This window comes from Etheostoma cragini, chromosome 9, assembly GCF_013103735.1.
Source record: "Etheostoma cragini isolate CJK2018 chromosome 9, CSU_Ecrag_1.0, whole genome shotgun sequence".
Lineage (NCBI taxonomy): Eukaryota > Metazoa > Chordata > Actinopteri > Perciformes > Percidae > Etheostoma > Etheostoma cragini.
The window spans coordinates 24,924,997-24,951,312 of record NC_048415.1 but is presented as its reverse complement, the minus strand read 5'-3'; the positions used below and the strand labels follow the sequence as shown (position 1 = coordinate 24,951,312).

General features: G+C 40.8%; 1 protein-coding gene across 5 annotated transcripts; it reads left to right on the top strand.

Annotated features, from left to right (window-relative positions):
• Window positions 1–1,755: 1,755 nt before the first annotated feature.
• clocka (clock circadian regulator a) lies at window positions 1,756–24,125 on the top strand. 5 transcript variants are annotated; one of them, XM_034880927.1, is made up of 23 exons: window positions 1,756–1,869; window positions 7,174–7,254; window positions 14,182–14,413; window positions 14,503–14,594; window positions 14,973–15,032; window positions 15,288–15,436; window positions 15,550–15,641; window positions 15,726–15,815; window positions 15,965–16,085; window positions 16,209–16,322; window positions 16,412–16,530; window positions 17,153–17,235; window positions 18,116–18,222; window positions 18,333–18,480; window positions 18,596–18,671; window positions 18,758–18,902; window positions 19,002–19,102; window positions 19,248–19,508; window positions 20,284–20,517; window positions 20,646–20,841; window positions 20,935–21,130; window positions 21,333–21,594; window positions 22,714–24,125. In XM_034880927.1, the coding sequence occupies exons 4-23, from the start codon at window positions 14,575–14,577 to the stop codon at window positions 22,963–22,965; spliced, it is 2,826 nt and encodes a 941-aa protein (XP_034736818.1). In that variant the 5' UTR covers window positions 1,756–1,869; window positions 7,174–7,254; window positions 14,182–14,413; window positions 14,503–14,574; the 3' UTR covers window positions 22,966–24,125. The 5 variants fall into 5 exon arrangements, 1 of the variants encoding a protein (XP_034736818.1); XR_004657826.1 differs by having other exon boundaries at window positions 1,757–1,869; window positions 20,284–20,497; window positions 20,641–20,841; ... (1 more) ...; window positions 21,333–21,516; window positions 22,714–22,907; XR_004657824.1 differs by having other exon boundaries at window positions 1,757–1,869; window positions 20,937–21,130; window positions 21,333–21,516; window positions 22,714–22,907.
• The last annotated feature ends 2,191 nt before the right edge of the window (window positions 24,126–26,316 follow it).

Sequence of the window (26,316 nt, the reverse complement as noted above, 5' to 3'; positions counted from 1 at the left end):
TTTTAACAGATTGAGCTACTGTGTAAAATATCACGGGTCCTCTGGCCATCTCAGTTAAATAAAATGCCACTACAACACTAAATGTCGGGCTACCTTTGGAAATGTTTCCTGTGAGCACTCAATGGGACTCGTATTGCCTGGGAACAAGAGGAAGAATGTTGACTCAAGAATATTGTGTCACAACTGGAATAATAATAAAAAATCATTGCCGATTTGGCATCCTTCTGGTGAGATTATAACAGGGGAGTATGAAATTATGTATTTGCAGGCCTCCTATGTAGGACAGTTTTTTTTATTACTACCAGAAATAAATGACTGGGTAATTTTCCTTTGTACATTGTAAGATGATCATGACCAGTTTGAATGCAAACCATTTATTATCATACGGGGGTGGAAAGAAGAACCTGGGTTTATACTATACAATGTGACAGATGAGCATAAAGATAATGTAGGTCAATTTTCTAACAAATAATAAGGGTGTTATATATTTGCATTCTATGTGACACTTTTCCCATACACTGGACAATCATATTCATCCTCTTAATCTCTCCCCTCCTGAATATGGAAACAGCGCCAGTCTCCTTATGACTGTATACATGTGGTCAGAAATTGCATTGCAACTTTTGCTACTTTGGCTGTTGCCATGGTGATGAGTACCACGCTGGGGATGGGGAAAATGGTAAAACAATCTGATGGCCAGTTAATCTAAAGACACTCGAGCAAAAAGTAGACAGGAATATGGAGTTTTACTCTTATTAAAACATGCAGTATTTCGCTATTCTGAATTCATATGTTTTCAAGTTGATAAAAACAACAATAAATCAAATAAAAACACAAAAGATGTATGCAAAATCTACAGGCTTACAACACACGGCTGTCTGGTTTTAAATTAAATGATAGGATAACCTCCAAAAGTAGCCTTATAAACACACTATTAAATATCATCAAAAGGGATTTATAAAATTCATTCTTTCAGGGAGAAAATATCTATCAGAATGGACTTCTTCCTCTATATATGTAGTTAAAAGTAGAGTAGCTCTTAATGTCAGGTAGGAAATTTTGATTAGAATGGCCTATACTACATCCACAAATGTAATTAAAAGTACAGTAGGGTAGATAATTCTTTCAGGTAGGAAATATCTATCAGAATTGACTATAAATGTAATTAAAACTAGAGTAGTGCATTCTGACAGGTGGTAACTATCAATTAGAATGGACTACTTACTCTAACAATGTAGTTAAAAGTAGAGTAGAGCTATCATACTGCCAGGTAGGAAATATGCATTAGAATGGCCTACTTCATCAATGAATGTATTTATAATTAGGGTAGCTCTTTCTTTCAGACTGGACATACCTATCAGAATAGACTACTACTACTAATACTAGTAGCTAGTCAGGTAGGAAAATATCTATTAGAATGGACTACTTTCTCTGTACAGTTATGGGGGCCATATTTGCATTCAGACTATGTAGTCTTATACTGTTTCTTTAATGCATGTAACATTCCTAAATAGTGTAAAGCAACAATTATGAATTTTGCTTTTCCACAAGTGGTTCAGGTCAAGCTGACTGATTCTAGCCTTAATGTATCAACTAAAAAAACTATAGGCCTAGGCTAATAACAGAACAGGTACCTGCGTGTCATAAAGAAATCCTGGTAATGTAACTATTAAACCAAGTAGTCAATCACGCTTCTTTGACCAGGCATGTTGTTATCTGGAGTTATAGCGGTGCTATAGGCCCTTTTGACTTTAATTCCGACTCCAGTCAGTCTGCCTCTATGCCATATATGCCTGAGCCCTGCGCAGTCAACCGTCAGCAGCGCCACTGGGTGTAGGGATATCCCGATGAAAGGGGAGACTGTTCGGGGTAAGTGTGATATCTCTACCGGTGAACTCTGCTCTGTATTTATATCGCTATATCGGCAGCCTCTCTGTGTTACGGTATTATTGACACACGTAAAGCTACAAACGGAACAGTGTTGCTTGTGCTCGTTTGGTGACAGTCTGGCCAAAGGCCCAGTGACCCACATTCTTATCTAACGTTTAAACGCTGCATGTAAGCTAGCTAGCTCCAGCTAAAAGTGGGTTGACATACATACACGTAACGCATATTGTTGCGGACGAGTTGAATGGGCAATTATTGTATCGTAAAGTCACTAGGCAGTTAAAAAAAAACGCTTTTTTAATTTGTCACGAGTAAACGGTGCCATGGCAGTGTGTGTCATATGTCGCAGTAAGTGTGGCAAACTATAAAGCTGTTGTTTGTTGCTGTAATTGATGTTAGCAAGCAAGCTAGGTGGCGTTAGCTTTCCAGCAATCACTGCCCGGAAACCGGCCGGTGTCACCGGCAGCAGGGAGATAGACAGACCGACAGACGTGCTGTCACTGATTTGTCACTTCAAAGCTGACTTCAGTTAAGGTGACCGTAAATAATTGACAACCGTCCACATCTTACCGGCACAGTCTTTTCCACATCTACTGGCTCTTTTTAACGGTATGCCTGTTTTTTTCCCCCATAACTAATAGATCTTTGGCAGCAGCGTTTCTCTCCAATACCAAGTCTAGATTTCGCATTCATCTATTCTGCTGCTCCCCATTCAACAGATAGGACATTGATCACATACACTTAATCTATTCCTTTTTACTGTTATACCTGTCTCGTTTTACCAGGATCTGGATCATACCTGTCAAGATGCCAGGATATAGATACATAGTTATGCAGTCTGATCATGATCAAATGTGTTTTATTTGTGAAAATGAAACATGCATATAAAAATGGGTAAGAGTTCAACAGAATATAGGGTGCAAAGGCAAGATCTTTTGTCTTCTCAATAATATTTGTCACAGTAATTTAGTCAGGCTAGTTCACGTTGTATTTATTGGACATAGGCCATTGTTCAATAATACTATAATACTGTAAGACATTAACACATAATAGAGAGATTTAAAATACATTTTTGCTATACATATTTTGTTGGAGCTGATAGTGGATTGTGGACGAATACTTTGACACCTTTTTTTGTAGCTGGCACTGGCTCGCTGCAGGTGAAGACAGGAAACCACTTCCACTGTCTACTATCCGTTGTGTTTCATTGTGCCATGGCATCTCTTACAAATTGGAACATGTTACAAGTTTCTCCAAGTTTGTTAAAAAAAAATCTAAATGGCAAATAAAATTAGGGCTGCAAAATAGGAAGAAAATATCTATTTCTGATTATTTTGACTGATATTGGGACGTGATTCACGATTATCATTTTCATTGAAAATGACTACCATTGAAAGACATAAAAATGATCATAGTGTGATTTTTTTTGCAAGGATCAGTACCAAACAAAGATGTTTTCTGTAGCCCACAATACTTCCTTCAGAATGGTTAGACACATATTTTGCCATTAACAAATATTGTGACCCCCTGCAATTTGGATATTGCACTGGTCCATATTGAGATTTTAATACAATAACGATTAATTGTGCTGCCCTACATGCAAGGTGTTTATGTATACAGTCGTTCTGAAAGAATAGAGGTAAAACTTGGCAGCAGAACACTGGCAAATTGTCTTTAAACATGAGGGGGTGTGACAACATTAGACAAGGGGGGGGAATAACATACGGATTACATCATTATGTGCCTGATAATGTAATTACTTTACGCCTGTCGTGTCAGAATTTTCTGAGACAGATGAGTCTGCGTTGATTCAGACGTGATGTTCTCTGGCTTTATTGCAGACAGCGTTGATTTGCTTCCGCAGCTTAGGTGGAATAAAAAGTTCACTCAAGGGTTGTGTTATTGTCGAGGCCTCCTCTCAGTGCAGTGGCTCTAAATGTGAACTAGACATTCAGTGTGTCATGACTTCTATAGTACTGACCACCACCTAAGGGTAATCTTCCTATTGTGAATATTAGTGTGCCGTTTGTTAAAACAACCAAAGTGGTAGACAATTCTAGACAAAAGTATCAGATTTAAAGCAAAAGGCTTTCATGCCTTGTTCAGAACCCTTGAAGTAAGTGTCTTTAGACCATATGTTTGCTACAGTTTGTCAGACCTGCTGTCATGTGGTTAAAGATTTGACATTGTGTTTTGAATCTGACTCTGACATCATTTGGAGTGTCTTTTCTTTTTGAATCCCTGTAACTTATGCTAAAAAGTACCAGTGTAGAAGATGGAGGAGCCAGTATGCGACTCTGTTTTTTTATACATGTTGGTGATGTTAATTAATCTTGGTTTTGTACTGTAAGTGGTAACTGGGTGGAGCAATGGCACAGAAAGGCATGAAGGTAATTAGCCGGAGGTACACAAAAGTGGGACAACCAGCGAAAGCACACATCTTTTCACCGTGGGAATTGTGTCAGGGTAAGTGTTAACGTAGGTGTTGGCGTGTAATAAACAACTGGAGGATTGAAATCAGTCCACAAGAAATGTATCACAGCTCCAACATGTACGAATTGTATGTAGGGCTGGGCAATATATTGATGTTGTATCGATATCGCGACATGAGACTAGATATCGTCTTAGATTTTGTATATGTCGTAATATCGTAATATGGTGAGTGTTGTCTTTACCTGGTTTTACAGGCTGCATTACAGTAAAGTGGTGTAATTTTCAGAACTTACCAGACTGTTCTTGCTGTTCTATTAATTACCTTTACCCACTATGTCATTAAATAATTTCTGGATAATATTTATCAAAATTCTCATTGTGTTCATAACGTTTTGTTAAAGCATCAATTGTCAACCATACAGTATTGTCACAATATAGACGCTGAGATATTTGGTCAGGACTATTATGATATTTGATTTTCTCTATCTCGCCCAGCCCTAATTGTATGGACATTGATTATTGGCACCCAGAACACACGTTGAAACAAGTTCTCCCTGTTTTTCCACCGCATTGGCCTAATGTAGGTCTGCTCAAAATACTCTACAAAAAACCTGACTGATGACGGTCACACACAACATGTGAGGTTGTTATTTAAAACAGGGTTTGATAGGTTGGCACTCGCTCAACAGTGACAGTCTTTACTTTTGCTTTCACCTTGCAATGTGACCTAGTAGTGCTATAAGCCTAAATGCATCAGGTAAAAGAGGAACTTCTCATTCAGTGTTAGATATGGCTTTGTGGACAGTGATTACTGATGGCTGCAGATTTAAGAGATGACATGTGCCTGTGTCACGACAGCTATTTAATATGCTGACTTCACCAGCAGAGCCTTGTTGTGGCCACAGACTGACGTTTCTCTCTCACGGCCCTGCAGCAGATACTCTCGTGCCACCAGTATTTTATTGGTTTCACACGCCGCTTTAGAGCTATATTGCCTGTTGAAATGAATTATTGTTCGTCGTGAGATAATCTAAAACTGGCTTTATCAGACGGCTGTTACACGTTTTTTTTTTTACTCATTTTCTCCAGACCATCTGACAAAGGCCTGACCCTGTTCAATGTAATGAAAAATATCGGAGTCTGCCCCTTTTATGTCTTTTAAATGTGTTGTTACTAGGCGTCAACAGATACTGTTTTTTCAGTGCCGATACAGAATATTAGTTAAATATTCATTCACTGTAAAAATTAAAAAAAGATTAAGATTGAAATAAAATTCTCTGATGCAAGTAGATTTCTTGCATAAAGCTCTTGAGTAATTATTATTGTAACAAACAAAAAATATGAAAATTTACAAGACAAAACGTCAAATATTATATACTGCGTTATTGCATTCAAATCTTAAATGTTGCAGCTGGTTAAAGCTGGAAGCTCAGAAAGACAAAGTGGTGCCCAGGCTGATTATTCATTCATTATTCGATCCCTAAACTTGTTAATATAATAATACAAGCGTAATCCTTGAAATTTGTCCACAAGTGATATGTGAAATGTAGATTTCTAAACCAATTAATTACCATAACATGTACGCTACTACTATGAAAAGCTGCAAAATTAGCTGCAGAGAACTCCTTTTGCCACACAGCATTGTTTCTGTTGTAGCTGAGAGGATTATTCTTTTCAAAGATGCAAATTCACAAACTTTGTCAGCAGTAATTTCTTTGCGTAGCCCAAGCACCTTACCAGCAAAAATATCATCAAAGTAATGTAACATTTTTTTTACAGAAACGCATGCAGTAAACACAAGAAAACAGAACTCAAAAGCCATCACATAGGCTAATGAAATGAACTAAAATTCCCAAGGCCGACTGGCCAAGAGCAAGACCGTGACAGCAAGAGGTTTTGAAAATGAAAAAACGGTTGGTCTACATGGAAAACAGCAGCAATAGACTGTCGTAGAATGGCGCTCTTTGATTTTACTATGATCCAGAGAAAATGGGTCAAGTCCATTGGGACACAGCAACGCCACAGGCTTTGACGGAGACCAGTGAATTGAATTAGAAGCCCTTTTCCGGTGATGGCTGAGCGTACTACGCTGCCTCAAACTCAGCTTATAACCTAGATATGATGTGAGCAACCTGTCTGAAAGCTGTAAGTCTTGTGGTAGCTGTGCAAAGAGAAATGTAAATGTCACTCCATATGAATTCCCTTGCCACATACCGATGTATTTCCAATCTCGTTTTCAATCAAAACGTAGCTGAATTTGTTGTTATTTTCTTCCGATGCTTTCATGGAAATTCTATGGGCTTCTCCCTTGATTGTCATTCCACTTAATAAAGTTCTTGGATTTTGAGAAATCAGTGAGAGAATATCTCTATATTGATATTGGAGGTCCTGATGAATTAAGAAGGCTACGTGCAATGTTGTAAGAACTGCAGGAATCTTTTAAATAAATGCTATTGCATTACGACCAATGTATTGACACAAGTAGTAAATTAACATCAATGTATGACACTGTTGTAAGTGCTAGTATGATAAAGCTCTTGATTGTGACAAGGGTTTTAAAAGGCTACGTTCTAGCGCTTGAGCATACTCTCAAATGCACATTTTTAGCCTCACTTTTTACAACAATGAGTAGATGCTTATGTTCACATTGCATGCTTGGAAGTAAATCCCCTCCCCAGCTGATGGCCAGGGGCTCGGGTTGTTAATGGATGTACCTTCAAGGTGTGTGTGTATGGCTGTGTGTGTGGCTCATAAGGCTCATGGTCACCCAGGTTTATTTAGTTCTGATTCAGAATTGTGATATTTGTTTTTCTTCTCATTTCTAAGTCTAGCCTTTCTCTTTCTGTTTAACAGGTCAATAATTCAGAAAAGAGATGCCCACAGAGTCATCCGTACTGAGGTGAAGCGCTTGCTTAATTAGCCATTAGACAAAAGGTAAGACATGGCTGACTTCACCTACTTAATTTGGATCTCGGTTGCAGCAGTGAACTGTTTTAGTGTCAGTCAGACAAGGGGAGGGACTAGGGCTGCTTGATTATGTACAAAATCATAATCACAATTTGTTTGGTCAATATTGGAATTACAGTAAAAAACATAATTACTCATTGACTCATGAAAAGTTGTTGCAATTATTGAACTTAAAAAACTGTGGAAAAAGTTAAACAACTCAAGAGTGAAAACACCTGGAACTGTGTAATTTCCCTTAATACTTTTCCCATTTGAACATTTTTGTTTTCATTCAGAACACAAGACAAAATAAGCATTTACTAGGAGACAAAACTGTAATCAGGATTCAAATTCCAAGTAATTGCACAGCCCTAGAATGGACTCTTGTCTTATACCTTTTGAAGCCTAATTCACCAGGAGCTACTACAGAGACAGTAGATATCCATTCAGTAATGTTCAATTTTTTATCTGCAGTGTGTCGATGTTTCTCCTAAATAGAATGCATATGGAATTGAAATGGTGTTGACATAGTCACTGGAGCGTTTCAAATGATTCTCTTTTGAGAAGACTACAACTAGAAATGGTTTAGTGTTTCTTTGACTGCATCTGCTCATACTCTTGACTAGTTCACATTGCTAACATTGCTGTCTTTCCTAGCTGCGTGCGTGTGTGCTTGTTTGCCTTTTATATAATAATAATAATTGTTCCCATTGTGTAAAAAATATTTACACAATGGGATTTTTGATAAATAACCATCAGTAATGTGGTAATAATGACTAAGTGGGTAAAGGTAAGTAATAGAACAGTCACAACAGTCCGGTAAGTTCAGAAAATGACATCACTTTACTGTAATGCAGCCTTTAAAACCAGGAAAAGACAACACTTATGCCATATATTATAATACAGTATCCAAGATCTTAGAAAATATCTAGTTTCATCTCATTACATCGATATAATAGCAATATAATATCGATATATTTCCCAGCTCTAGTTCGCATTAGTTAGTGAGTCCTGCATAATAAATGATGTTAATTAAAAATCGTGCAGTTACAGATTATTGAAGTGTTCTCTTTATCTGACATTAACTGCCCTCAATAAAGTGTGATTTTGGCCAAGACACAATCTCTAGAGTGGTGCAAAGTCTTCTGGGAAACAACAGGTCCATATACTCACTTTGAGCCAAGTCAAGTAAAGGCATCAGTTATTTAGGTTTCTAATGGTTCAACCTGTTTCTAAAATTTTAAAAGGTTTGTTCTTAATTGAGTGGTTGGCTGTTTAGCACGATAAGCGTTCATATACCAGATTAAGTGTTGCTGATTACATGGTCATATAGTTTGTATCATAGTAGACTGGTCTTATAGTGCTGGAGGCAGTTTTGACTGCTTCTCCCGTGCTGCCAGTCCTCCTTTTGAAATCCAATGTCCCACTTGGCATCGCCATGAGGCCCCTGGCTGAGCTCCTGCTCCGCTGGGACTGGAGGCCACCAGTAGTCGAGGAGCCCCTGCCAACCACCGCCGCTTGCCTCTCAAAGATTCCTGTCTGTGGGGCCGTGGAGGAAAAATGCAAAACAAAGAGCCATTTTGTGCTGCTGGGCCCGTGGATGTGTGTGCTCTGAGTGGAAACACAGCTGGCTGCCCAGAGTTGAGGGGTACGTTGCTACAATGTTTTAGCTGGATGGTGGACAGCGTTGACAAGCTTGTGTTGTGGATTTCATTTGCTTACTGGCAAAATGACCGTGGCACTATTAAACCCGTTTTGACAAACGACTCTATGCCTGTGAACCGAGGGAATGGCATCTGTCATTGATTGCTATGTGGCTGCCATCAGGATGTTCAGGCCTTGATGCAGCTGCCTCAGACAGGATGTGTGACCGAGTAATGTATTTGTATGTGTTTTTGTTGATTTGTGTGACCTTGGCAGTGAGTCTCTTGCTTGCCGGTTGTTAAAATCTGCATAACATTATCCTAAATACTTCCCTACACTTGGCGCAAAATGAGACCAAGCACCCCCTCCTCTTTATTTGCTCCTAAACAGAGTACCACGTCTGTTTTGTTGTAGACTGTCTGTGTGTCTACCAGTAAAAGCGAGTTTCAAGTTTTAAATGGTTAACTGAATTCATCAGTCTTTCTAGAAATGTTGTAAAAGGCCAGGTCTATGTTGTGACACCTGGGATCTTTAAAGTTTCACAAACCCCCTGCTGTAAGGTATGACTTAGATGATGAAGACCTAATATAAAGGTTTCATTTAGTTGCATTTTGGTTCAAATTGATGCATCCTTCTATTTAATTTTAAAGAACTATGGCAAAACAATCTCTGCAGGGCTTTAGTCTGCTTCTTATTAGAGGACTGCTGCTCCTCTGCATATCAACAAGTGGTTTCTCTCCTCATCTTTTCATTCTAATATGCAGTGACATCCTCTGTGGTGGAGTATGAAAGTAAAAGAGCTGTATCCCTGGGAATATGAATTATTTGGCTTTGTTTTACATTTGGATTTGCGTCACCGGGCAGATTTTAAATGTCTCACCAATGTCTGAGCCTACTGAGTCATAAGAGAAATCTGTTAAGCTCTGCTGTATTCTCTGTTTGTCAGTTGGCTAATTTAATAGTAAAAACACTCTCCCTGATAGAAAGAATCTGCTTCATAATACAATAATGATGGGAGGGCTTGCTTGTGAATGGTTTCCTCTGAATGATGCAGAGTGACAGCCACAGCACAAGGGAACATCACACACACATGGCACGTGTGTTAACACAGCGCTGCGCAGGTCGACCCGTCGCAGTGTTTTGCATCCACAGTCTTAACCAATAGTCTAATCATTCTCAGTTTATGTTGTAGGGAGTATCAACTGTGGAAGAATTTCAGCTAGGCTATTTTAAATCAACACGTTGAGCCCGGTTGCTATGGTGTTGCCCATTGGCACCGCTGCTGTGCTGGTATCTCAGTGCGGGGTGTGGTGGGGTGCGAGTCGAGCGGCGCCATACGTCTACTTCAGAGTGACTCATATCCTCAGAGCTCTGCTGCCCTACATCTGAACACGGTTGCACACATCCACACACACATTCAACAATGCTGTGTGAGCAACAGAAACATGGTGATGAAAGAGTGGTTTCAGTCTGTCCAGGATCAGAAATGCTTCTAGTTGTGTGAGGTGGGTTCATGTGAATACTTCTGCCTAGTCTACGTAATTGACTTAAAACTAATAATTGACTGATGTAGCACATTTCCTTGACATCTGTGCCCGCTGAGGCTCAGGGAACACCCGGGCGCCTTTTAAGGATGAAATGCGATATGCAGCCGGCGATATTCCATGCTCGCACCTTTAGTGATGGCTTGCTATGTAACATGGTCAGCTTTGGAAGGATTTCTGTAGACAGGGAGTGTACTGATATTGATACAACAGGAAAGTGCCGTCTGTGGAGCTGTGATTAAGTTAATTCAGAGAAGGGAGGAAAGTAGGTCATTGGGCCAGCAGGTCAGTGAAGCAACGATGACATCACAGTTATACAACCTCTGCTCTCCCGGTTACACAACGCTCACTATGCGCTGCTGCAACTGCTGCTTATGTCAACGCACATTACTTACTCTTTTTTTCTTCCTTTTTAAAAAAATCTTTTTTTACAGGGTTTCTTTTTGCCTTTTTTTCAGTCTGGGTCTGCGTTCCAGTTAGCTTGACTATTTTCAAAATGCTGTAGAGCAAAAATGTAAATGCTCTCTGTTTCCATTTTTAAGTAGGCACTACATATGTAGATAAAGCTCTATCAACTATCCCCTCCCCTAATAGTGCTGCCGCGGAGTGATCGGCCCCTCGTCTTGACGTAGCAGTAATCTTAGATAAGGCACCCATTCTCTGTATTCATTCATTGCTGTAAGTTAATGAGCCACGATAAAACCAACCCTTCTCTTGCTGTCATTTTTTCCCTCGCATGTCTTTACATGAACGTGTAAATCCTCCCAGTTCTTCCTTTCCTCGTATTGATGAACCCGGCAGCAGTAAGTTGAACACAACACGTGTTTTTCATTACAGTGCAAATGCTGACTGAGGCTGCCCTAACACACTGGTCCTGGCTCAATTGCTAATTAATTAATTAATGTACTGTATCCCTATCAAAACCTCAGACTATCCTTTAGGTATTTTATCTATTATCTTATCCACTAGTTTATTATCTTTAGGCATCTTCAGGCACTAGGCAATGACACATCTTTTGAAAAACATCTTTTATTGCTTCTGAAATTGGAACAGTTAACAATCATAAATTATAAACCCAAGTTTTTATTTTTGGGATGTGCGTGTGGCGGCTTGGTTTGGTATTTTGGGGACTTAACCCCGAAACGTGAATGTGTGAGAACGCTAGTTATATCAATAAGTGCAGGTGTTTTTAATGCTTTATGGTTTAACCGAATACTGCTCACAATAACCAACCAATCAAATTCAACTATTTTTGTGTGTATATCTACAGTATATTAGCTCACAGTACATGACTTTTTTTGTTACCATGATACAAGGAGAGCAGGGATTTTCTCACTAACACAAATAGGTCGTTATGGAGAGAAAACCTCCCACACAGGTTCTAAAGGTAACTGGTTCATGGATTAAATGGGTCAAATATTTAGGCTAGAGACCCAGTGGGCCTTCTCATTTTACTTGGACAATCTGTTGTAGGCCTACCTGCGCGACAAGAGCAGAGTCAAGTGATAGGAAGAAACATCAGCTGTCAGTGATGTGCGGAATATCACTGTAGATGTTTTATTTATGTGGCAAATTAAAATCAAGCTAGGTGCTTTTATGAATCTGGTACATCAGCGTTTAGGGTATCAAGTATTTCCAAGAGAGTATTTCCTGGATGTTAATGCAAAGAGTTGGGTGGTATCCACATTTTGATACTGTCAAACCTCCCTATTTCCTGTTGGCTAGTGCCCCCCCCATTCAGAAACTGAATATTAAACACTGGTACTGAAACACTTCTCCCTTCTCATGAGGGCGGAACCCCAAACTGTATTGAAACTAATACCGTTGATATTTTTAAGACTCTACGGTATACAGTATTACCGCCCAACCCTACAAAGAATGATCACCTCAATGAATTAGATTGACATCATAAAACATGCATATGTTGCACCAAACCTTCCCACCTTGTCAGGGTGGAGATGTGGCTTGGACACAATCGCAGAGAAAGCAAGTGAAGTGCATATATAGCTTGATAATTTATTAAACAAAAACAAAGTACAAACCAAAAAAAGGTGTCCAGCGAAACAGCAGGCAGCGAAATCCAAAATGAGGCAAAAGACAAAACCGGAATAACAGGAACACCGAGACTAAGCAGGTAGACTAAACACACAGACACTCCAAAAGAAACAACAACGATCCGACAACGGACAAGGGGAACACAAAGACTACATACAGAGGGTAACCAGGTAACAAGAGACAGCTGACACAACAGGTGAAGCACATAAGGGTGGGGCAGAACAATCAGAAAAGGTGGGGAACAAACAAAGACAGGAAGACAAGTGACCAAGGATGCAACCAAACAGTGCATTTCAAAATAAAACAGAAACCATGAAATCAACTAAAACTAAGAATCTTGACACAAGGACAAAAACATGACAAACCCAAATTGTTTGCACTTGTTGGGATAATGGTGCTGGTCACTAGGCAGTTTTTATTAGTAATATTTGGTGATTTTAAAAATCCGATCTGTCGATATATCGGCCAATATATATTTAAGAAAACAATCCAGAAACGCATAACAAAACATAAACAGGTTCTCGATCATTAGTTATTTGTAGTTGTAGTATGATAATGCAGTGTAAAAATAAACTTTAATTTGTTTTATTGTTTCAACAAGACAGAGGAACCTCAAAATATGTTAAAGTTCTAATAAATAAAAATATCATTTAAATATGAAACTTAGTAAAAACAACATAAATTCAAAGAGTTGCCCACAGGGACGTTGACGAGTGCCCGGTGGACAAACGCCAACTCTCATAACATGATTGAAGGTTGTTTAGTCCGTTTTTATTTATTTTTTAAATATTAATTTATGGTCCATTATAAAGGCCGATACTGATAGTTTGGAAAATGCCTAAAATCGGTCTATGACATCGGCCCGCCCGCCAGTACATCTGTCTGGATCTACTAGGCAGATATCAGGTCTGCTGGTGGGTTCCTCGCCCTTTTCAATTGCTGCAAACTGTTTTTAAGCTCTTAGTCCCACAATATATTAAACTAATTCCATGGCAAATTGTAATTTCACTTATAGTTTTTATTTTGCGCCAGCCATTAGCTAAATTTATTTATTGGATGACGTGATGTTACGTGTGCCATTTTGGGATGCAGCTACAATAACCCAGCCTGACTGCTGTATCACTTTAAGTTTAATAATAATAATTTACACTCTCTATTGATCCCTTATGGGGGGGATTACACACAGGCCTGAAACACACACACATGCTCAGGTCCTATACATGCTCTAATGATTAAGTGGGCTGCGACTGCTGAACAGGTGGTTGAGGGGCGTTTGGTGGCTTGCTCAAGACCACCATGGCAGTGCCAAGGAGGGGAACTGGCATGTCCAGCTACCAGTCCACACTCCGTTCTTTGGTCCGTACGGGGACTTACGGGACTCCTTACGGACTGAGCTACTGCCACCCCCACTTTAGCTCATCTGTTAAAGCAAAAGTCCTTGACATTGCATCAGGAGTTAGCTGACCATCTGGAGTCGGAGAGTAGGAGTAAAAGAAAAAATGTCCCAAGCGGTCTCCTATATTAGACTGGCCAGACTTTTTACGCCTGTCAGTCTTTTCTCTTTAGCCAACCTCCCTTAGATACACTGCAGTCTACCTTTCAAATGTCGAGCGTATTGACATATTGATTGTATTTCAATAATGACAATGTGTGATTTTGTACCCTCTTATAGACACAGATGTTGCTGCCATGTGCCAGTCCCACACCCGAAGCAGACAAAGAACTCGCCTCATTGAAGACCCCTTTTCAACGTTCTGCCTTCTGATTGAGGAAAGCTTCAGGAACTCTCCTCCGAGACACAGAGCTCCACTGCCCCAATCACCACAGTGTGTCCAGCCACACCCTGCCTTCATCCAGCAGTAACGTCTTCATCCTCTCACAGGACTGGCTGTACTGTCAGTAAGGTGAGATTTAGTTTATCATCGGTCTTGAATTAGATGATGAAGCTGTTTGCAAGTTGTTATTTCATGTGTTTGTTTTTTTTTCCTAGAAGGTTCATTCACAAATGTCTACCTCACGGTTAAAAGACCCCTCTCCAACACTGCGACCCTAAACAGGAGACAAAATGACCTCGAGCATTGACCGGTGAGACAATGGTTTTGAGTTACCTGCATTTAGCTTGTTTTTCATAGTAATATCTATTAAATGTGTAGTATATAAAACAACAATAGCACTTTTTTTCTCTGACCAACAATAAAAAAAACATGTGGTCAATTAAATGAGGTTTTGAACTAGATCATTATTTAAAATAATTGTTTTACTTGCTATAGATTGATTTTAAAACTGATAATTGTTTAAAAATTGTAGGAATGAGAGGAGTTCAAGTTAGGTGTTTAGTTGATTCTGTCCTGCTGTTACCTCAAAAAAATTATAAAAGGACACTTTTTTCAAGTGTTCATAAAAGATTTTTAGATAACAAATATTAAAGGATCTTCTTCAACTGTCGGTGTGTGTGCTCTGCAGGGATGACAGCAGTATCTTTGATGGGTTAATGGAAGAAGATGAAAAGGATAAAGCTAAACGGTATGATCCATGTGATCTGTGTTCAGATCAAAGACATTCAGTGGTATTTAAAACATCCTCCACGATATATTACAATGTAAACTTTTTATGAGACTTGATTATATATTTGTGGGATTGTTAAAGCTCCACATTTCGAGACACAGCTATTTTACCTGACTCACAATAATGCAGCATTTTAACCAATCCCCGGACTACTGTATGTAATGAAGACAAAACGGGTTCTTATTCTTATTCTTGTTGTGTCTAATCTGACAGTGTGTCCCGAAACAAGTCTGAGAAGAAACGCAGAGACCAGTTCAATGTCCTCATCAAGGAGCTGGGCACCATGTTGCCAGGCAACACCCGGAAGATGGACAAGTCCACTATTTTGCAGAAGAGCATTGACTTTCTGCAAAAACACAGGGGTAAGAATTGCTCGCTACGGGCAGACATCTGTTTGATTTAGAGAGTTGTGGGTCACACTCTTCAGCTGAACCTGTTTTGTTTGACATGTGACATGTCATATCTCCTTTTTCAGAAATTGCTGCTCAGTCAGAGTCAACTGAGATCAGACAAGACTGGAAGCCTCCTTTTCTTAGTAATGAAGAGTTCACTCAGCTGATGTTGGAGGTGAGTCGTCTTTGCGTGTCCTTTTGGTTTTGTTAACATGCAAGAGTATTATCGAATTCAAAAAGTACATTATCTTCCCGTAAGGCGTTAGATGGATTTTTTCTTGCAATCATGACTGATGGGAACATAATCTACGCTTCTGAGAGTGTGACGTCCCTACTAGAACACTTACCCGTGAGTATAATTTGAATTAATGATAATATACTGTAGACAGAGTCAGAATTGGAGTCTATAACAAAGCAAACATGTCAATAATGCCAAAGTGTTTAGAGCTACAAATGTGCAAATATTCATTAGTATGAAACCTACTGTTTGTGTTTCAGTCTGATCTTGTGGATCAGAACTTGTTGAACTTCCTGCCTATGGGGGAGCATTCAGATGTGTACAAGGCTCTGTCCTCTCATATCATGGAAGGAGAGACACCGACGCCTGAATATCTGAAAAGTAAGTTTTATTTGCACCATTTCCATTTGTCTTGTAATGCTATCGTATAATCTTACTGGAATAGTTGGTCATCTCGAAAGCCAATTACTTACTTCAATCCTTGCTTTTTCTTTTTCTTTCCAGCAAAAAATCAGCTTGAGTTCTGTTGCCACATGCTCCGAGGGACAATCGACCCCAAAGAGCCCCCTGTGTATGAATATGTCAAGTTCATTGGAAACTTCAAGTCCATGAATAATGGTGAGTTACATGCCACTAATTGTCTGAGCCTCAAGTTGAGTTTTCCTGTCCGTAAAGTCTAACCTTTTCTTGGTTTTATTCGTCACCAGTGCCTAACTGTACCCGAAATGGTTTCGAGGGAGTGATCCAGCGATCGCTTCACTCTGCCTTTGAAGACAGAGTGTGTCTTATAGCAACTGTAAGGCTTGCCAAACCACAGTTTATCAAGGTAAAACTCAGTAGCTGTTCTTCCACTTCTTACTTCTCCTTCTATCCCGTTGACACACATTGGGTCTGTGCCCCAAGGTTTGAAAAAAGGTAGTTGAAAGTAGGACAGGGCTCAGCTGTAACCTTGGCCAGTAAGCCTAAATGGCAAAACCATTTAGGCTCCTGTCAACCATTTTGTGCGGTACCCTGTTGTCTCTGTTGGCAACCACTTTTCTTTTGTTCAAAAACACTTTATCTATGTCTCTTTCTTCCAGCTTAGTTAAAAAGCTACTTTGGATATTACTGTTACTGTTGGAAATAAAGTGACACTGTGTTTGGAATAAAATCCAAAATCCTCATCATGGAATAATACACAGGACTTTGGAACTGAAACTGAGACAGCGGAACTTGAAAGAAAAAGAAGCACAAACTTCATTAGAGTTGTGAGGCTAAGTAGTGCTGGTGTACAACAAACACTGCCTTTTGAAGAGAGCCTGAACACTACAATTGGACTCTTCAAACCTTCATGTTTAGCTCAACTTTGGCTCAGATAAGTTAGTATTTACTGTAGCATGTGTATTTTCTTTTAGATAAATGTAGATACTGTCTAACTACATTCTACATTTCCACCCTGTCCCTCCCAGGAGATGTGCACTGTAGAGGAGCCTAATGAGGAATTCACCTCCAGACATAGTTTAGAGTGGAAATTTCTCTTCTTGGACCACAGGTACAGTTTCTTTTTTTTCTTTTTTTACGATCTCGTCTACCCAGTGTAATCTGCTGTTTGTGTTATATACTTTTGTATAGTAACTCTGTATCAATGGATCATGTAGTCAGGGTGCACCTGTCCGGTTTGTTCAGTTCAAATTCAGACCACTGGAAAAGTTGGGGTTCTGTCCCCTACCACAGGACTGTGTAAGACTAGATGTGTGACATTAGGAGGAATTTCACAGCTAATAATAAATGCATCTGCTGATTGTGAAATATAAAAGAAGCCCTTGTCCGATCCTATAGGCCATGTTATGCGTCTGTGTTGAGCTTGTGTCTTATGTATTGTAGAAATGTATAGACACATTTACTATCCCCATAGTAGCATCTTAAAAAGACTTGGTATTTTGTCCTTTTTTTAATCTGTTCGTCCTCTATTTGTGATACACGAGATCCAGTTGTAATCTTGACATATAATGATGATAATCAGTTATTTCTTTGTGGGGACTTTTTGATTCCAACGGAGATAAATAAATACATAAAGCCACAGTGCAGCATAACTGGACACCAGAATTAGATTTTCCCACGTGGGTCCTTATGATGTCATCACACAAAACTATCCAATGAGTGACATACCTGTCAGTGTTTGTGCCTTCACACTTACCCCTCTTGGTTTGGTGGTAATAAACCAGTGTGCACATGAAGCAGCATGTAACGTTTTTGTTTTTTGGACCAAATTAACTGAACAACAGGTGTGAAAGCAGCTTTGGGAAAACAGACTTTTCTTTCCTACTACTGTAAAGGTTTGTGATAATTAGCATTAGTGTACTTTCACAGGAGGAGAAGGTGTGCAGAGGTCTTCCGATGACTCATCTCAATGTTTTTTTTTGTTTGTCCAGAGCTCCACCCATCATAGGTTATCTCCCGTTTGAGGTGCTGGGTACATCAGGATATGACTACTACCATGTAGATGACCTGGAGACACTGGCCAAATGCCACGAACACTGTGAGTACATCTTTCTCTGACATCATAAAAGTGAGTTCATCTAAAGTGTTGGCTTCTTTTTGAGCTTTCAGTGACTATCTGTGAGCGCCCTCTCTCTTGTGTGTTCGTAGTAATGCAATATGGCAAAGGAAAGTCCTGCTATTACAGATTCCTCACCAAAGGGCAGCAGTGGATTTGGCTTCAGACCCACTACTACATCACCTACCACCAGTGGAACTCCAGACCAGAGTTTATTGTCTGCACTCACACTGTTGTCAGGTACATGGAGATAATTGAGTAGAGAAACCCATCGTTTTTGTCCCACATCTTTCATTTTAATCGCAATCGAATACACATATTTACTTGTAGCTTATTCGCTGTCTTTGCTCCACAGTTATGCTGAAGTAAGAGCAGAACAGCGCAGAGAGCTTGGAATTGAAGAATTAGAACCTGATATCACAGCAGACAAGGTGAGACTTCTGTTCAGCATCAGTCGTCTGTGACGATGCTCTTTGTTTACGGAGACTCCAAGCTGACTTTCTCCCTTGCCTCACAGCAGTCCCAGGATTCAGGCTCTGAGTCCCAGCTCAACACAACCAGCCTGAAGGAAGCTCTAGAGCGCTTCAACCACAGCCGGACACCCTCGGCCTCGTCTCGCAGCTCACTCAAATCCTTGCACACAGCTGTGTCTGACCCAGCTGGTAAGCCCCCTCAACAATCTCTATCACCGACACTATTTAATATAATACAGGTGGTCTTCTTTTTAAAAAAAAAGATTCATGTTTATATTTCCCTCCCAGCATCACAGATGAAGCTTCAGGGAGACAGGAGTACACCAGGTCGGCAGTCTGTCTCTGCTGTGGAGATGACATCACAACGAAGATCATCTATCAGCAGCCAGGTCAGTGAAGGGACAAGAACAGAGTCAGGTGGAAAAGGGCTTTAATAAGGGATAAAGAGATTAGACTGGCTGTACTCTGGCCGCTTCTTCGTCCTTTTTTTGTTTGTTAATGCCGTTGCTAATATTGTTCTGTATTGCATCTCAGCAGTCAATGAGCTCCCAGAACATGACATCATCCATGGTTTCACAACAACAACAACAACAACAGCAACCGCAACAACAGCAACAGCAGCAGCAACAGCAACAACAACAGCAGCAACAGCAACAGCAGCAACAACAACAACAGCAGCAGCAACAGCAGCAACAACAGCAGCAGCAGCAACAACAACAACAACAACAACAACAACAACAGCAGCAACAACAACAACAACAACAGCAGCAACAACACGTTCAGACCAGCGACCAAGTACGATATTTATCTCATTTGTCATTTGTTTGTTTGCCACAAAGACAACTTTTCGTGCACCTTGGATCTCACTGTCAGTGCGTTCTCATTATTGGATGTATTCTCACATATCATTTTAATGTAATTTTCCATGGTATGCTATGGTTTGATTCATAAACCAAAACAGTAAAACAAGTGCAAAATTGTTTTACAAGTGGAATTGTCTCTTGAGCTCCTCTGATAAATAGGGACATGCATTAAAAGATACATTGTTCTTATCAATTCAGCTTCTAATAGATTATTTTATGTATCCCCAAGTAGAAAAACTAGCAGTTTGTTTTATGGTTTAATGTTTTGTTGAGCAGAAACAGTAATATCATCACAGCACTATTGGGAAACATTTCAAATCCAAACGTACATTTATAGTGCTCTGGAACTAGCTTATAGATGCAACCTAAATGTAAATATACAGTATATCTATGTAATGTACTGTGTATGTATAAAAGTCAGATGTTTGCAGGTGGCAGGATGATAAAGCCTTTCTCCTCTACCTAATAAGATCATGTGTGCCAATCAATGTTTCCTATACTGAGGCATTTATTGAATACAGGCAGGCTACCCCCAATTATCCCTAGACCACCGTTTTAGTTGGATTTTAGTCAGCATTAGACCTTGAACATGCCACAGAATCACTCTTGAGAATGAATCGCTCCTCTGATGCTGTGCCACATGTGAACCACCTCCACAGCTGCCATTTCACTTCCCGCTGTGTCCCCGTGTCATTGTTCTTTGACAGTCAGTGGTGCAGTTCTCCAGCCAGCTAGAAGTCATGCATAACCTGAAAGAGCAGCTGGAGCATAGGACCAGGATGATCGAGGCCAACATTCAGCGGCAGCAGGATGAGCTGCGGCAGATCCAGGACGAGCTGCACAGAGTGCAGGGACAGAGCCTTCAGGGACAGAGCCTTCAGGGACAGAGCCTTCAAGGACAGGGTCTTCAGGGACAGAGCCTTCAAGGACAGGGTCTTCAGGTGAGATGCAAGAGCTGGTCAGGAATGTGTGGCCCTCATGCAGCCCGTTTTTCTTGATTGTTGTATTTATTTACTGTTTGGGTTGATGTTTAGCTGTCAAAGTTATAATCTGTGCTGTATGTTTTCAGATGTTCTTGCCGAAAGGAGCCGGGGGACTGACTCTCAGCTCGGTTCAGACGGCCCAGGGGACCGCCTTGCAGCAGGGGGGAACACTCAGCATGCAGGGCCATTTGGTGTCTGCAGGGACTCTACAGAACGGCATACAGCAACAACATGCTGTCCAGCCCCAGCAGCAAACTCTATTGCGGGAACAGAGCACACCACAGGTCTGAGAAACCAAATAGTTCTCCTTTCCCCTGTGCTGTTCATTAAACACAACCAACAAAGCCCCATCTCGTCACTTACTCTGATTCTGTGTATTTCGCTCCCAGCGACCGTCCCTTACTCTACAGCCTCAGCAGAATCCTCTGCCTGTGTCTCTTTACAACACAATGATGATCCCTCAGCAAAGCCCTGCTAACATGGTCCAGATTGCCACTACCCTGGCTCAAAATACTGGGTCAAATGCTACTGCTGTGGCTACATTTGCACAGGATCGTTCAACTCAGATGAGGTATGCATCCTTATATCACAACTATTGTCATTTAGTTATCAGTGTTATATTTTATACATTCACACATATTGAATTAAGCAGTGTAAGTTAATTTATTCATGCTGCCCACCAGTTTTAATTTGTGCTTCTACAGCGCAAATCCATTTGTGCAGTAGAGGTTAAGTGACCTCTGCCCGACGTTGTCCCACTTCCTGTCCGACAGGTTTCCTGCCAGTCCTCAGCTGCTCACCAAGCTAGTGACAGGACAGATGGCATGTGGCGCAGTCATGGTCCCCACAACCATGTTTATGGGCCAAGTTGTGACGGCCTTCGCTCCTCAGCAGGGCCAGACCCAGACCATCAGCATTTCCCAGCAGCCACCGCAGCAGCAGCCGGAGGAGCAGCAGGTACAGCAGCAATTACAGGTCATAGCCATGCAGCCAGGGCAGGCTCCACTGGCCCAGCAGCAAACACAGTTCCTACAGGTAACACTCAGGTAGAAATCATCCTTTAGGTAACTAGGTAACTCTACATTTAAGCGGTTCCAAATGACATTTATTATGCAACTGTGTATTCTGTATGTGTGAGCTCGGTATATGTAGCCTGCTGTAAAGGGACCTTTTCAAATGTGTTTGTAAGTTTCATTTTAATTTATCCATGTGGTCACGGAACTGTCATATCCAAATTTAATTTGATCAAATGGAGGGATATGCATGTGATGTCACTGCTTATGGAAGACACCCCTGCCACTCCTCACTGAATGGCAATCGCGACTCTGACACCAATCAGTATCTGCTATGTGCATTCACTTTTGGTATGAATAAGGTAAGACACATATAGTTAAATAGGTAAGTATGAAAATAGTGCCGAAAGTGTACAGTAGTGGTACGTGCATACTGACATTTCCACGTTTCCCCTTCATTGTCTATATAAGCAGCCAGGCAATGCATTCTGGTAGTGTCGTGGAGCCTTTTAAGAAGGGGACGTTGAGTATGGACACGTACCACTAGTACAAGGTGTGCTAATAGTAAACATAGACAGAATAAAAGCTATGGTTTGTTATAAGTATGGGTATAAACTATAGATCCAGTATGCGCAGAATAGACGGGTATAAATATAAATACCCTATATGTCAGAATGAACAGGAAGAGCTGTATGTGTGAGATGGTATATAGTGCAGCAGTTGGCAGTGTTGGATAAGTGAGAGCCAGCCGCCAGAGTAGCTGTGACAGTCCGAGTGTAAAGGTTCAGTGGCTCGACGCAGTCTGTGTGTTATACTGATAAATCTGCAACAAGCTCACACCAGCTGATGAATCGGCCTGGAGGATTTATTGGTCTAGCTCGACTGAATGGATTGGTATCCATTCAAATAGCCTTGATTTATCAAGACATTAGCAGCCACAGTGAGTGAGTTCTACCTGTGAAAAGGTGGTGTCATCGCCAAACCCTCCAGCATTGAATTTAAGAAGGCCAAAATCTTAAATCTCTAAACCCCAAAGTTGCCTTGTGCAGTTTTAAGTTGAATCTTGATGTATTCTTCATGGCTCAACCGGTTAATCTCCACCCTAAGATCTAGCTAATCTTTCTGTTTTTTTCCACTCGAGGCTTCTCGGCTACTTCACGGAAACCAGTCCACCCAGTTGATCCTGCAGGCAGCGTTCCCTTTGCAGCAGCAGGGTACCTTTACGGCCACAACCCAACAGCAGCAGCAACCGTTACAGCAGCATCATCATCATCATCATCATCATCATCAGCAACAGCAGCAGCAGAAACAGCAACTTCAACAACAGCATCAGCATCTGGCCCCTCACAGGGCGGATAGTGTGTCTGATCGCTGTGCTACGCAGCCCCAGTAGTCGGCTGAAGCCAATTCAGAAGCGGAGCGAGCCAAACCCGGATGTGGGTTTCTTAGTGACGGCGGTCTAAAAACGAGTCCCGCTGAAAGCGCAGCACTGAGACCAAGCCTCAGAGACTGGAAAGTGATTGGATGGACAAGAAAAAGGGATCTTTTGCTGTTTGCACTTAACTCCTGAGCAGGGAGGCCTGCAGAGAACAGGACCGAGCTCGCTGTGGCTCTGGCTGTGGGCTTTGGCTCTGGGACGAAGGCCTTTCTCCGAGACAACAGGGAGCCACAATCCCTCTAATGGACTCCCCCTCACACCTCCGGCCCTCTCTTGTGTGTTTAGTGTGTATGTGTGTGTTCTCCAGTCCCCCTCATAGGATTATTTGATGCAGATCTCTCTGGTTAATTGAGTCAACACAGCAAAGCTTCTATCAAACTTCGAGGACATCGTGCATAACAGCCAGAGGTGTGTTTGTTTTGGGTGTTTTCTCCTTTGGTTGTTTTTTATTCAAAAATACTGATGGGTCAGAAAATATTTTTAAGAATGTGGTCTGGATTGAACTTTTACTGTACAGAACAGCATCTGTAATATATTATGTAAATATAATGAAAAAGGAAAAACTAATATTTTATATAATGCATGAAATGAAATGCCTAGTCTGTTATTTGCGGCGTTGAATATACTTTTTTTTCTAGTACTCTATGAAGAAAAGCTCTTAAAATGCTCAGTTCACAGACTTCCTTTCTCCTAGAGGACGTGTTTGTGTGTCTGCATAGCAGACATTGCCGATGCCGCTTGTTGTGTCACAGTTTGTTTAATCCTTGACCCATATTTTCACAGAATTTCATAAAAATGAAATTGATACAGAGATGTTTTAAAAGTATTTGTGAGCTTTTTAAGATGTGCGTAAAGTCTGCACACTAAAGACTAACTTCAACTTGAGTCATATATTGTGAGTGAACTCAACACTGCCAAGGTTAAAAGCTAAATGTATGCAACATTATAATTTGCAAGGATAATCTTTCATATTCTTCTTTTGTTAATTTTAGCACTTCAAAATGTCTCCATTTCAGAGCTATCCATAATGACTGTATGGTTCTTGAAGAGGCTTTATTCCAAATATAGAGGAATATGTAGCCCTTAAAGTACATATAAATAGGCATTTAAAAAAATCTAAAATGAGACACTCTAATGGGTGGCTAATATTCTCAGACTAAGCTTGAGCTTGATTTGTGTCAGCGTGGGGCAAATCACACTTGTCCTCTTTGGCTGTCTGACCATCCATCCTGTCTTTAGCCACTTATCTGGCCCAGCAAGTCTTGGCGTACTCTTCCCGAACATCCTCCTCTAGTTCTTTCTTGGAGACTTCCAGTCACTCCTCTGTGAGCTGCAAGAGTCCCAGACCAGCTTAACTAGCACTTGGCGAAGCAGTTGTTCGTCTCAGAGACCCCCCCCTTATCAGGAAGAGTGAGGCCAGTCTCCCCCACAGAGACCTCATTTAGGCTCCTTATATCCAAAACCTCAGTATTGTAGTTAGATTCTATTGTAGAATGAAGTTTGTCTCTCGAGGACTTAGCTTCCAGCCAGTTGAACTTATTGTGATGTTCTGCATGTTAACTCACTTCCTCACTTAAAGGTCCCGTGGCATGAAGGTTTCACCCTGCCTATGGTCCCTCCAGTGGCTAGAAATGGTGAAGCCCTTTGAGAAAATGAAAGCTCAGATGGGCCGATCTGGAATCCTGCACCTTATGAGGTCATAAGGGGAAAGGTTACCTCCCCCCCTCTCTGCTTTGCCCGCCCAGAGAATTGACCCGCCCACAAGAAAGAGAGCCATCATGGCTTCCAAACAAGCGAAGCATGGCAGTTGGTCAAGGCCACATCATCCCCCCCCCCCAAATTACTACCATGGCATTACGATGCTGCAGTTTAACTCCAAAGTTTTAAATGTTTAGTAAGTGGGATTATCATTGTATTGGGTTATTGCTCCTATTGAGTAATTAAAGTGCCATTCACTCATTTCAGAGTACATTTGGCTTGCCTCATATTTATGTCAGGTATTATGTATTATCTTTTTTTAAGTGGTTATAATCCATCCATCCATCCATCCATCCATCCATCCATCCATCTTCGTTTGCTTATCCAGTATCGGGTGGCGGGGGCAGCAGTTCCAGCAAGGGACCCCAATTGCTGCAATATAGCCCACCTACAAGAAAGTAATTAAATATCAAGTATTTTTGCATGAGGCACGTGGCTGTGAGAGACTTTGCACATGTATGATAGGACATGCAGTATATAAGAGAAGTACGTGCAGTATGTAAGAGAACTAAATTATTTTTCTATTACCGCAATAGACCTCATTGAGCCTGCATAGATACACAAATAGTCAAGAGAAGTGAAGGGTCTAAACGAACTGTGACATACACAAAAAAAACTGTGAGTTGATGGTTATGCAAAGACTTTACATTTAAAAAGGTTTTGAGTCTTTACTAGACGGTCGAGTAGTTTTCCTTCACGCTTGGAATAGATGAAATTGACCCAAGCTTTTTGAAAGTCCTGGCCAAGTCACAAAAAACATGAAGGAAAATGTTTTGTTATCCAAAGAGAGGGGGGGGGGGGGGGGGGGGGGGGGGGGGGGGGGGGGGGGGGCTGAATCAAAGGACATTTGTGTTAAATGTTGTGTAGTTCTGATGTACACACTAGAATCTCTCAATGTCTATCTCTCTCCATTTTCAGTTCATATTTGTGTGGTGTTGTTTGGCTCATGAAATTCACGGCTGCTGTACACTCAATTGCCCAAAACAAATTAAATAAATAAAAAATGAACACCTGAACCAGGGATGTCAGAGCAGGAGAATGAAGTACCTGCTCTGACATCAGCCGTTCAGGTGAGACCTGACCGGTAAAATGAACCGTCTCAGCCCCCAGAGTACGACTGGGTTACCGTTAGATATGTTGTTTGTACCACTTTCCAATAATGCACACTTTAGAAGTTTCAACATACAACCCCTTTTTAAAGGATGGCCTCATTAGAAAGTGGTACCAAATGGTTGTATTTTCCTAATACAATAAGTGTCTTTCAGTACCAGTACCACGTTGTACTACACTGTAGAACTCCCCCTAAATGTTCAGGCTGTTCAGTTTACATGCTGAGACATGAAGTAGGGTTCCTTTTGCCTTCTTTACATCCACTACTGCCACCTACTGGTCAGTTTTAGGTTAAACACCATTTTTAGTTTGGTTTGAAGGGCTTTGTTGTCAATAAATTTAGATCAGACGATACATTATCAAATGATGTGAAATGGGCTCTTCTCAATGTACAATCCCTCATTGCATTTTAATTCACAACTAATGCTAAAAATGCTG

What these genes read in the sequence shown, in the direction of transcription:
- clocka (XM_034880927.1), top strand. Translation starts at nt 14,575, where the DNA reads ATGACCTCGAGCATTGACCG. An exon ending in TGCACTCACACTGTTGTCAG is followed by an intron (nt 18,481 to 18,595) that starts GTACATGGAGAT and finishes TTTGCTCCACAG; the next exon opens with TTATGCTGAAGTAAGAGCAG. An exon ending in CTGATATCACAGCAGACAAG is followed by an intron (nt 18,672 to 18,757) that starts GTGAGACTTCTG and finishes CTTGCCTCACAG; the next exon opens with CAGTCCCAGGATTCAGGCTC.